This window comes from Rousettus aegyptiacus, unplaced genomic scaffold (assembly GCF_014176215.1).
Source record: "Rousettus aegyptiacus isolate mRouAeg1 unplaced genomic scaffold, mRouAeg1.p scaffold_m13_p_4, whole genome shotgun sequence".
NCBI lineage: Eukaryota > Metazoa > Chordata > Mammalia > Chiroptera > Pteropodidae > Rousettus > Rousettus aegyptiacus.
In genome coordinates, this window is record NW_023416307.1 from 39,892,392 (window position 1) to 39,905,816 (window position 13,425).

At 32.6% G+C, this 13,425-nt stretch overlaps 1 protein-coding gene across 3 annotated transcripts in view; it reads left to right on the top strand.

Annotated features, from left to right (window-relative positions):
* ATP11B (ATPase phospholipid transporting 11B (putative)) overlaps positions 1 to 13,425 on the top strand; it is a 102,689-nt gene that overhangs the window by 53,007 nt on the left and 36,257 nt on the right. For all 3 annotated transcript variants that reach the window (XM_036219934.1, XM_036219935.1, XM_036219933.1), the window contains exons 18-22: positions 558 to 739; positions 1,993 to 2,196; positions 8,677 to 8,830; positions 10,053 to 10,155; positions 13,148 to 13,293. In XM_036219934.1, coding sequence (XP_036075827.1) covers positions 558 to 739; positions 1,993 to 2,196; positions 8,677 to 8,830; positions 10,053 to 10,155; positions 13,148 to 13,293 — 789 coding nt within the window. The remainder of the gene's footprint in view (positions 1 to 557; positions 740 to 1,992; positions 2,197 to 8,676; positions 8,831 to 10,052; positions 10,156 to 13,147; positions 13,294 to 13,425) is intronic.

Genomic DNA, 13,425 nt, shown 5'->3' on the forward strand with positions numbered 1-13,425 from the left:
CATTCACTGCCTCCCCAACATATTGTTTGTTTGACAATGGCCACCTTACAAACTTCTGTATTTAAATTGCATATATGTATATCATAAGCCCTCAGGAAATTATGACCCCCTTTGCTTAAAAATAAATCTTATGAAGTAGATAAAAGTAGATTTGTAATGGTTAAAACAGAAGAGTAGCATCTGGGGCTGCCTCTGTCTTGACAGTCCTAAAGGTGCCATTATAGAACGTCTGGCTTTCCAGGTAAAAGTTTTAAAACCACAGATACGATCATCTTTGTGACCCTATCTAGACTATAATATTCTATAATTTAATGACCTTAATTATTTTGAGCAACTTTTTAAGAACTCAGAAATTAAAAAGCTATGATAATATGTGTCTCATAACTCAGATCACTAGGGCTTTGTGACACTTCATTAATTTCCTATCAAGAAATGATAGTACCTTTTAAATTATTTTTAATTGATTTTTACTAATGGAGTCTTCAGTTTATTTCATTGACTGCTTGATTCCCCATTAGTTATTTTTGTAATTTTTGTCTTTAATTTTTCTGTTTTAGAAGGGACTAAGAACTCTGTGCATGGCCTATAGACAATTAACATCTGAAGAGTATGAGGTAATAGATAGGCGCTTGTTTGAAGCCAGGACTGCCTTGCAGCAACGGGAGGAGAAATTGGCAAATGTCTTCCATTTCATAGAGAAAGACCTGATATTACTTGGAGCTACAGCAGTAGAAGACAGGTAAGTATCATATAAATAGGCTGTTATTTTTCTCTTATAAGAATTTCTTTAGCCAAGTGTTTCCAACTTATGACAAATTCCATTTATTAACATCCTATAATAATATTTAAAATCAAAATAGGGAATTAAAGCCTTACTTTTTCCTCCTTAGTATATATAATTTTTCTGCTAGCCAGATACCTGATATAGGTGGAAAAAATCTAGCTATGTATAATTTTGCTTATGGACTTGAATTTTTAGAATATGTCTTAGTGTGTCACATACAAAGACTTTAAACATCTGTTTAGTTCTCCAGCCTCACTTTCCACCACTGCCTCCTTCCACTTTATGCTTCAATAGTACCAAACTGTATGTAGTTCTTCTCTGAACAACTATAGTTAAAACTGTTTCTGTTTTGTGGCCTTGTTCCTTGGCAAGGCTGTGTCTTCTTTCTGCTTGATCAGTCTTCCCTTATCCATGTGTGAATACCTGTTCATACAGTACTATTCAGTAAGACCTTTTTTCTTACTCCTAACAGGATTAAAACTTGTTTTTCATGATGTCTTCATGTTTTGTAGGTAGTTCTGTGTTGTCGTTATGTCAGTACATTATTATAATTTGTTTAGAGACTTTCCTCTCTTTAAGCCTGTGAATTCCTTGAATTGCATTTATTTTTTATCTTTGTTCTTCAGCATTGATCTCAATGTGTGTTTCACAGTTTCTTGAATTGAATTCTTTCATTAAATTGAAATGTACAAATTAATCGTACTGTTTTCCTTTACCTCCTAGATCTACAGATGTTTACATTTTTTAATCTAGATTTTCATTTACTTTTCAGTTATTTTCATGAGTTTTCTGAGACTCACCCAAGGTTATGTAGTCCCTTTATTATCTACACTTTAATTTTTGAACCACTGATATGAGAGATTTCCTTCAAAAAAAAAGAAAAATCTAATTTGAAATTTAAGATTTTCTAATAAAATAGGTTATGAAGACCATATACTTAATTTGGTTCTGTACAAACCAACTTTGAAGATATACTCTTAAAATATGAGGTTGTAGATTTTTATATTAACTAGATGATCACTAATTTGTTTATTTCTGTTTTTTACCTAATGGGAAAAAATTTCAGTTATATTACTGAACTGAATATTACTGTAACATTCCTAGGACAAGAAGCCCAGAACTTACTTGTGCTTATACTTAAAATACATCCCAAAAAAGTACTCTCTACTACAAATTTTTTTTTTTAATTTTTTTTTTTTTAATTTTAGACTACAAGATAAAGTACGAGAAACTATTGAAGCATTGAGAATGGCTGGTATCAAAGTATGGGTACTTACTGGAGATAAACATGAAACAGCTGTTAGTGTGAGTTTATCATGTGGACATTTTCACAGAACCATGAATATCCTTGAACTTATAAACCAGAAATCAGACAGTGAATGTGCTGAACAATTGAGGCAGCTTGCCAGAAGGTAAGAATATAATTCTCTGGATCATAGAGTTCAGAGATAAGCAACTATGGCCCACTGCCTGTTTTTTATAGACCATGAACTCAAAATAATTTATATATTTTTGATGGATGGAAAATAATTCAAAGAATAATATTTAATGTTGTGGAAATTATATGAAATTCAAATTTTGGTGTCTGTAAATAAAGTTTTATTGGAACACATAAAAAAGCATTCAGTGAACACTTGCAGTACAGCAGCGCAGTTGAGTAGTTACAACAGAGACCCTACAGAGCACTTATATGTTTTCTCCCTGCTGCTTGAAATAATAAAAATTAGTGACACAGTCATAACTCGATAGTGTTTTGAGTGCCACACATATTGCCATATGACATTTTAATATATTTTTGTTAATGTTTATTCATTATGTCCAAATAAGAAAAATGGACTTTTAAAGTCACACTTTTAAAGCACAATAGTGTTAATTATTTTACTATCGATTTAGATGCAAAGCATTGTATTACTCAGTGACACTTTAATATGCTACCCTGCTTGAAAAGACATATTTAAAGATGAAATAAAATCTCATTACAGATAGTTCTATTGTATTAAAATGTAAAATCTCCTTACAGATAATCATTAACAAATGGACATTTGCAATTGATTTTGATGATAGGGAACATTAAATTTGGGCTCTAATTAAGCAAAATGCTATTTCCACCCCCCAAAAAAAGTTTTCCCATTTTTCTCATTACTAGACTTGTAGTATTGAAAAAATTATACTCAATTGCTGTTATTACATTTTTTAGCTAGTAAAAATTTTGTCAAAATTTATTTGTAATATAAGTACCTACGTTATATCCTTAATTTAGTCTTTTAGTTCATAAAACCTACAACTGAAATATTTACTTTTGGTCCTTTACAGAAAACATTTGCCAACCCTTGATCCTAGGTCACATGCTCAAACTGGGAAATCAGTCTGCACTTTACTCTTCAAAGATAATTTCATAAGTATTTATACTCTAAATTCATTTTCTTTTTATAAATCTAGTTTTTATTTACAGATCAACTTTAGGAACCCCCTTTTAACACAGTCTAATTTTTTCAATTAATTTAGGAATACGTCAGTATAAGTATCAGGGTTGCTTGTATGTACAGGTTCCTGTCATTTGCAGTGTTGTAATAGTAGGGCAGAAAAACAAATGTGAAAAGACAGTGCCACAGTTGGTCAACATACATTCAGTGTTTATTTGCATTTGTTATGGAGGCATTAATGTGGTGCTAAACTCTGGATTTCATCAAAGAAAATCTTATTTAAGGGATGTTTTAAAGAGTACAACTCTCAGAAGGTTCTTTTATTGAGTTCAAAAAGGTGATTAATCTAGATAATTATACTACTTTGGGAGCAGTGCCAACACCATTGTATGCTTAAACATGTCATTACCATAATATCAAAGAGACCTCCCTAAAACAAATTAATTGCTCAGTCATTTTATATGTTCCTTCTAAAATATCATTTCTGATTATAAAAGTAATAAATGTTCATTTAAAAAATACTGGAAATGATCAAGAAGATAAGAATGATTAATAACAGTACAACCATCTAAAGATAATTATTTGTGTTAGCATTTTTTTAAGTCTTCTATATATGTACTTTTAGTGAACCCATTAAGATCATGGATATTGTCCATTTCCCTTTTTATATAGAAGTTACATTATAAAGGCAATGAATTTTACATAAATCTATAGGGTTTTGATTTTGGACTTTCAGAAAGTATCTATTCTAAAAATCTTGGGTAGAGTAAAGAATTCCATACCGTCTCAAGCTTTAGTTTATATATCCATTCCTTCACAAACATATATTGATTATCTCCTATCAAAGCATTTGGAACACAGTCATATAAGGCACCAGGGCCGATTTCATGGAAGACTGTTTTTCCACAGATCTTGGTGGGGTTGGGGTGGTTTCGGGATGATTCAAGCACATTACATTTATTACGTACTTTATTTCTGTTATTATTACATCATAATATATAATGAAATAATTATACAACTCACCATAACGCAGAATCACTGGGAGCCCTGAGCTGCTTTTCTTGCAACTAGATGGTTGCGTCTAGGGGTGGTAGGAGACAGTGACGCCTGAAGTGTGTTGCTCATGTCCAGACCACTCCATAATCTCATTTTGGTTGCTATCACTGCAGAAAACCCTGCTTCACAAAGATAGGATGTTGGAAATGGAAGCAGGCTTTTCAGTGCCTTTGTGGCAATCTCAGGGTGTTCCACCTGAACTTTAATCTGGAATGTATAGAGATTTGAAGTTGTCTCAAACGTACTTTTAAGACCACCATCATTTGTGATTTCAAGCAGTTGATCCTCTTCTAGGATAGACAAAGTCAATTGACCTGGCTCAATCCACAGATGGGTCGCAGATCCATTCCTTTCTATTTCGAGGATTTTTTTTTTGTTTTTTTGTTTGTTTGTTTGTTTGTTTGTTTTGTTTTGTTTTTGTGGTTGGGAAGTAATGTTCAAACTCTTCTGAAAGCAGAGATAGGTGATCATGCTCCATCTGGGAGAAAGAAGACCCTAGTTCAGTCTCTTTCAAAATCTCTGCTAATGTTTGAAACATGAAAAAATCCCAATGTTTATTCATTGAAGCTTTTTGGCTTCCGGGGCCGATGTCATGGAAGACCATTTTTCCAGTTTGGATTTGAATGCAGCCACTTTATCTGCCAACCTGAACACAGTTCTCATTCTCCCCTGAAGTGACAGATTGAGTTGGTTAAGCAGGTTGACTATGTCACATAAGTATGCAATCTTGTGACCCATTCTGTGCTGCTGAAATGTGCTGCCAGTAGTGACTGGTTTTCTATAAGAAATCTCTGGAGCAGCTCTCATAACTCAAAAACTCTGACCAGTGATCTACCTTTAGAAAGCCATCTCACTTCTGTATATAAGAGAAGACGTGTGTGCTCTGTGTCCATCTCCTTAGAGCTACACAAACATGTGAATTAAGGGCATATAGTTTAACGTGGTCAATCATTTTAATCATATCCTGCAAAGGGTCGTTAAGTTCAGGTGATATTTTTCAGCTAGCCAGCCTTTCTCTATGGATGACAGTGGATAGACTCACTTTCAGAAGTGATCTCTTTGACCTGAGTAGTGAAACCAGAAAGCATCCCAGGCATGGCAGCCACTCTGTCTGCATATACTGACACAAAATGACCTATCCAATTTTCCTGATATGTAATCATTTAAAGACTTGAATAGTTCTGCAGCTGTGGTGTTGGTTAGCAACAAAAGTGCACCTAATGTATCCTCATGCACATTGTCCAGAAAAACATATCGCACAAATTAAGCATTGTTGCCCCGTCAGCATCAGTAAACTAGTCAACCTGGACTGCATGTCATGGTGACTCATTAATCCTAACAATTGTGTCTCAATAGCCTCTGCTATTTCATCATTTCATCTAGTTATGGTGCTAACTGAAAGAGGAACACATTCTTTGAACTGCAGCCTCTCCTAAAAAGTTCACAACAAATGTCCTTAGCAGTAAGCAGGATCAACTTTTCACTAAGGGCTTTTAGCAATGTGGTTAACCACTAAAAATGATACCTTCAGTGCAGACACATTTGATGAACTGGCGGCTTTCAATAATTGCTTTTGTTCTTGTTCTTCGTGTTCAAGTTGTTTTAAAAAAAGAAGAAAAAAAAAAAACTCCAAAGGTTTGTCTTTTAATACAAGGTGCTTGGTCTATGTGGTGAAGCAGTTTTGAGGGTTTCATGGCTTCATTGGATAACCAGCCACCACATATTATACAAAGTGGGCTTGGAGAATGTGAATCACCTGTTGCAATGAACCCATAATTTAAGAAGGACTCTTGGTATTTTCTTTTAAATGCAGCTTTCCTTTTGTTGGCAGTCTTAGAGTCTTCTGCTGTCTCATCATTGGGTCTTTCCCCCTTTTCAGAGAGGCTCTCCAGTGACATTTTTAACTCATTTTGGCTAGGGTTAGCTCGTGGCCTTACCAAAACTAACTGAGACAAGTGCACAGTGTGGGAAAGAGGCACGGACAGAAGTGGTAAATAAAATAATGGGCAGGCCATGAACAGACTAAAATAAGTGTCAGAGTCTGTCTTAAAGCCTGCCACCAGCTGCAGTTATATAATTGAAGTACATCAATTCACTTGCCATTATACAGCCTGCCACCAGATGCAGTTTAATTGTCAGTTGCCACTCACTGATAGTATTTTGATTATGAGTCTGCAAGCAATTGCTTTATTATGGTCTCTGTGGTCAAACCTCTCTGCTAATGTTAATCCATATCTGCATCTGACTCCAGTGCTAGCATCACCGCCCCGGCTCCACCTCAGATCATCTGGGATTAGAGTCTCAGAAAGAGCACTCAGCCTAGGTCCCTTGCATGCACACTTCACAATAGGGTTCATGGTCCTATGAGAATCTAATGCCTGATGATCTGAGGTGGAGCTGAGGCAGTGATGCTAGTGCTCGAGAGTGACTACAAATACAGACGATGCTTTGCACGCTCTCTTGCCACTCACTTCCTGTTGTGCGGCCCAGTTCCTAACAGGCCACAGACCAGTAATGCAATGGATTGGGGACCCCTCATGTAAGTTGTTTGTTTATACATTGTTTACTTTCCGAATACTACTGTATGTGGGAAAAACCAAAGTAAATATATTGTCATAGACCTATCACAACTGAATTGTAACCAAGGCAAGAACAGTTTAGCCTAGACAAAGCTCTGTGGAAGAACTCATGACTGTGTTGTCTCCTAAGAGATGAAATGTTAACTGGTTAGAGAGTGACACCTAGAAACAAAGGGAGTAGTGTATATACATTCCCAGAGCTGAGTGAGAAGCTCATTCAAGTATGGCCAGAGAATGGAATAGAAGAGAGAGAGTATGGAAAGAATGAAACATGAGGCTACAGAGATGAGCAGATGCTGCCTATTATGTGCCAGACCGTGAGGTGCTTTTCGATATTTCATGAATATTATTCCATGGATTGTGAGATAATATGCTGATTTATGAATACTTTCCAGAGTAAAATCTAGTTTAATGTGCCTTGGGAAGATTCCCTAGGACAGCTGATCTGATCTGTCCGACTCTTGGTTGCTACTTCTTCTGGCGTTAAGTGCTCGGGTGGTACTTAGGCTGCACACATTAGAGGCAGCACAGGTTGCCAAGTAAAGTTTGCCCTATAGAGAGGAAAAAGAGTCAGTGTAGGTGCTGATTTCAGATTTCAGAGAATTAATAAAGAAAAAATACATTTAAAAATATTTATGTTGTAAAAGTGAATTGTTTACACTTTTTAGTTACAATGCGACACAGTGGTGATTAGGCATACTATGAAAGACATTTTAATTTATAAAGGGTTTTGAAATCTTATAAGACTAAAATCTATCAATATATGTTTAGTTTTTATGGATTATTGCTTATTTAATACTCTTCTTTAAAAATGGCAGGGAGAGGCACTATGGAAAATAGTTTAGAGGTTCCTCGAAAAATTAAATAGAGCTGCCTTATGGTTAAGCAGTCCCACTTCTGGGTATATACCCAAAAGAAATGAAATTACTATCTTAAAGCCATATCTACACTTCCGTTTATTGCAGTATTATTTATAATAGGCAAGAATGGAAACAACCTAAGTGTCCTTTGATGTGTGAATGGGTAAAGGAAAAGTGTGTGTGTGTGTGCGTGCGCGCACGCATAAAGGAATATTATTCAGCCATAAAAAAGGAAATCTTGCCTTTTATGACAACATGGATAGACCTTGAGGGAATTGTACCAAGTAGAATAAGTCAGACAGAGAAAGACAAATAGCTACTATGTGGAATCTAAAAGAGCCAAACTCATAAGAAATAGAGAGTAGAATAATAGTTGCCAGGGATATAGAGTAAATGGAGAGATAATAGTCAAAGGGTACAAAAATTTCCAGCTTACATATAACACAAATAAGTTAAACTGGTGACTATTATTAACAGTACTATATTATTTAAAAGTCGAGAGTAGATTTTAAATGTTTTCATTACACAAAAAAATGGTATTTACTTGTGGGAATGGATTCACATAGGTGAATCTAGCTCTAGAATTTTTTTGGACATTGTTGATTTCATTTAATTTTTTAAAATTAGGATTTGCTAAATGTAATAGTTTTATTTTTGCAAGACTTTTTATACAGTTTGGGAGAATATATTCAAATTATGTGTCACAATTCACATTTTAGAAAATATAGTGACTATCAGTTCATTATAAAATTGAATATCATGTTTTACTCATTGTATCAGTCACTCTCAGTTCTGCTTAATCTTAACTTTCAGGTAAGATTACAATTCAAGTTTGTTCCCTGACATATCAGTTTTGTAATAGTAAAGTCTGGATGAATGACCATCTTTCAGTAAGAATCTTTTGTTTACTAAGCAAATGTAAATAATATGACTTTGAACTGTCCTATAGAGGATATTATTATTTTCTCTTTTAGAATTACAGAGGATCATGTGATTCAGCATGGGCTAGTGGTGGATGGGACCAGCCTTTCTCTTGCACTCAGGGAGCATGAAAAACTATTTATGGATGTTTGCAGAAATTGTTCAGCTGTGTTGTGCTGTCGTATGGCACCACTGCAGAAAGCCAAGGTATATTTGTGTTATAAAAAGTTCCAAAAAAGATATGTAGATTTAAAAATATTTTTTTTAGGTTAATACCTTATTCCATTTGGTGGCATGCAGTATATGAATCTTGCTAGGAGTCAGTCACTTCTCATATTATGGCTTTTACCTGTGTACATTAAGCCTTTGGAATTTTCAGAGTGAATGTAAAAACTTCAACTGTTCATAATAACCTAGAAAGTCTGTGATGAGTAGCAATTTGTGATTTTCCTGAGACACAAAATTGAACTGTGATAGTTTCACCAGTTAGTTATTAACTCATGAGGGAGCCTGTAATATTTCAGTTCATCTTTCCCTTCAAATGGTTCTGTTGATATCTGCTATTCTTGCATTCTCATGAAGTGATAAATAGTAAATTATGAAGTGAGAAGTAGTAAATAGAACATGAGTAAGAAATTGAAAAGCCAGTTAACATATGATATGAAGCTGTATACAGAAAATATTTTAATTTCAGCTATAATTCAAGTAAAAGCCTATACGAATATTTTTTATACTTTCTGATTTGTAATTTAAGGTCTTAGTCTGTATTCTCACATATATCTTTTGAAATGTCCATCTAAACACTGACTTTCACATATAGGTCTAATAAATTAGACATTCAATTTTTTGGGGGGGGCTTCATGAAATTTTATTACAACACCTATATTATTATAATTTATATCCCCTTGTCTATGGAGATTAAAACTAGAGACCAAGTAAAGCTAATGCTTAGGTTCTTTATGAAAGTATATTCAAGAATTCCAAAGAAACATATATTTTGTTGAATTCAATTTTGATTGCTTTAAAAATTTTTTTTTAATTTTATTACAGGAAAAAATAATTATCTTTCCTCTATATCAAATGAAAAGAATTTCTTGAAAGAAAAAATTTGACCTGACAAATTTCAAGTGTAATTATTTTTTACACAATTATCATTAAGCAATTTACAAATATAAGCTATATTTAAAAACTCTTGCTTCTCATCTTAAAATCTAAGATAATAAATACTGTTTTGCAGTGTCATTTCTGAAAGACATTTCTATCATGTTAGTGGAGACATACCTCAAAAAGTGTACGCCAGTGCATGTTATCTAATATAAAATTAAATTTTTCTACTTCCTACAACAGTCATTTCAGATAAGTGACTTTATATAAATACAAGAAACTTGAAATTTTATCATAGTTAACTAATTAGTTGTATGTCTTTCAGGTAATAAGACTGATAAAAATTTCACCTGAGAAACCTATTACATTGGCTGTTGGCGATGGTGCTAATGATGTAAGCATGATACAAGAAGCACATGTTGGCATAGGTGATTGATTTTTTTTCCTGAACTTTTAAAGTTGGTATAATTATTTGGGGATTTTGAATTTTTCTTTTGTAGGCTAAAGTGCAATACAAATACATGAATGAAAATTAAATACAAAGTGATAATGTACAATAGTATATCCCCATCAGAAGCCTATTATAATTAGCCCAATATTTAGGACATTTTAATTCCAAATTTTCAAGGAAATTAATACTATATTAGTGAATTTTATCTTTGCCAATTCTCCTTCGTAATAAAGTGACTATTATGCCATTTATACCTTTTTATTTTATTTATTTTTTATTTTTACTTTTTTTATGGTGACATTGGTTAATGAAATCTAATAAGTTTCAGCTATACACTTTAACAATAAGGCATGTATATATTTACACTGTGTGTTCACCTCTCACAGTTAGATTTCTTCTGTCGCCACATATTTGACCCCCTCTACCCTGTCTACCTTCCCCTTCCCCCACCACCTGCTCTCTGGTAACACTAGTCTATAGTCCATGTCCAAGAGTCTCTGTTTGTCCTGTTCTTTTGTTGCTCATTTATACCTTGTAAAGTACTTTCACACATTATTTTTACCACTCTTAAACTTTAAATTTGTGATTTATATAGTTGCCCTTATGGTTTCCAGTTCTCGTTTTGGAATGTTGTTATTTATCAGTCTAAAGATTCTGCAAGTCATTTTAAAGACAATTTTAGAGACAGGAAATTACACCAAACTATAATATAAAATTTCAAATAATTTTCTAATTACACAACCTTTATTCTAATATACTTTCTCTTTTTGTAATGAATTTTTATTGGATTCAGAATTCTAATATTATTTTATTTAAATTATCAATCATTTCCTATTTAAACCATGTTCTGACCTGTTTTCCTCAATGAGTTTATTATACAATTACAGAAGCAAAAGAGAATAGTACTGGTTTTTCATTAACAGATGAATTTTTAGAATTAGAAAGAGTTAAGCTAGTCCTATTCTGGAATTATCTCTGTAATGTCCTGTGATGAGTAGTTATTGGGTCTAATATTTCTAGTGTATCTCTCAGGTCAACTCCTTCCCATTTAGGATGATTAACTTTATTTTTAAAACTTAATTTTATTTCTAGTTCGTTTATTGTTTTTTCCCATAAGTCTCCATAACACTTTGGTAATATCTTCATATACCATATATTAAAGCATAAAAAGCTTACAGTATTTATGACAATTTTGATTCTACTATGATAACAGACAGACCAGTGAATAGAATAGATTCAGACATCTGGAAATTGAGACTATAACAAAGGAGATATTTCGGATGAATAGGGAAACAAATTACTTAGTAAAAAAAAAAAAACAACACATACTGATAAAACTGGTTAGTTATCTGGAAAATTTGTGGTTGGATCCCTTTCCATTGCTTAAGAGCAAAACAAATTACAGATGGATTAAGGATTTAAATAATTTGTTAAAGACCATAAAAAGTAACAAGAATTTAATGAATAATCCTGTAATTTGAGATATGTCAGGATCTTTTAAGTACAAAACCAAACAAGGCATGGAACTATAAAAAAAATGATTAATATGTGCGACAGAAGTAAATACTCCTCCAAAACAATTTTAAAGGCAAAGTAATAAAAAACACTTGTAAAATAAATAGATGACAGAGTCTTAATATTCTTAATATGTGAGGTCTTAACAAATTAAGGAGAATAAGACAAACATTCTAGTAGAAATATGTGGAAAGGTCTGAGCTATCAGTTGTCTGAAAAGGAGAAGTCTAAAATGAAAACTGTACCCCAATAAACTTAATTAAAAATTTTTAAAAAATGAAAACTAAATGCATGAAAAATGTATTCAGTCTCACTAATAAAAGAATACAAGTTTAAATTGCCTATAAGATTGACAGAGTTACAAAGATTGATATATCTTGGAGTTGGTAAAGGTATAGATTAACAAATGCTCTTGTGCAATGTTAGTGGGAGTGTAAATTGGTACACCTGCATTATTAAGTATAACAAAATTTTAAATATGTGCCAATTGACCTGGCAATCATGCATCCCAAATTTCTTTTAAGGAGATAAATGAATATGTTGACAAAGATGTATGTTATAAACAATGTCCAGCATATTTTGAATGACAAAAGATTACAAAACAAATCTCATTTTTGTATACTTGTTTGTATATGTATTAAACACACACACATGAAATAGGCAGAAAGAAAAATTCTGAAAGGATATAGCTCAAAAATAGTGGTTTTTCCCTAGGCGTTGTGAATATAGGTGATGATTTTTACCTATGCACTTTGAACATTTTGATTTTTTTATTACAAAAATTAAAATTTTTAGTTTTGAAAAACAATTTTTCAAAGCTGCTTCCAGATTGAAAAAACAACCTTGGCCAGTAACTCTTTTAAAACCTAAAGGATTATCATACCTAAAAAAAGTACTCCATATTTATCAGATAAAATTATACACTGATTTCAGATGATACTGTATACTTTTCTTTTCAAAAGCACATTCTGTTTGAGTTATGCATGAAAATTTTAAAACAGACATGCTCATTTTTGCTAGGTTTGGAATACTTAATTGCGGTATTTTTTATATTCAACAGAAATAATGAAATTAAAGCTTTTATAGCATTTTTTCCATTAGAAATCTATTAACTAGTACTTTGTGCTTAATTAGTGTAAAAATTGATGTTCTTATTAGATCTTGAGCTCTCAGTGTTATTGTTATATAAATTTTATTTTGATATTATATTCTGATTCTTTGAAAATTGATGTTATATGCCTGATATATATCATAACTTTGTATTAATTACATATTTAATTTCAGTAGAATGGCCTTTTAAATGGTTGGAAATCTGCTATCTGCTATATATTAGGGCACAGTTATCCTAGGTCGGGGTTCAGCTGTTATAGATAATTAACATATTTGCACCTATATCATGAAAATTACATTTACCAGTTATTAATAAACTTGCCTTTTTGTTCGCTTTCTTACAGGAATTATGGGTAAAGAAGGAAGACAAGCTGCAAGAAACAGTGACTATGCAATAGCTAGATTTAAATTCCTCTCCAAATTGCTTTTTGTTCATGGTCATTTTTATTATATTAGAATAGCTACCCTTGTACAGTACTTTTTTTATAAGGTGAGTTACATGGACATGTTTTAGAATCAATTATTGATGTAGTAATTTGAGGTTTCAATTTAAGGAATGCTGTTACCATACAAATTATTTTTAAAAATTATTTCTGTAAGTAAAAACAGTTTATGGAACATA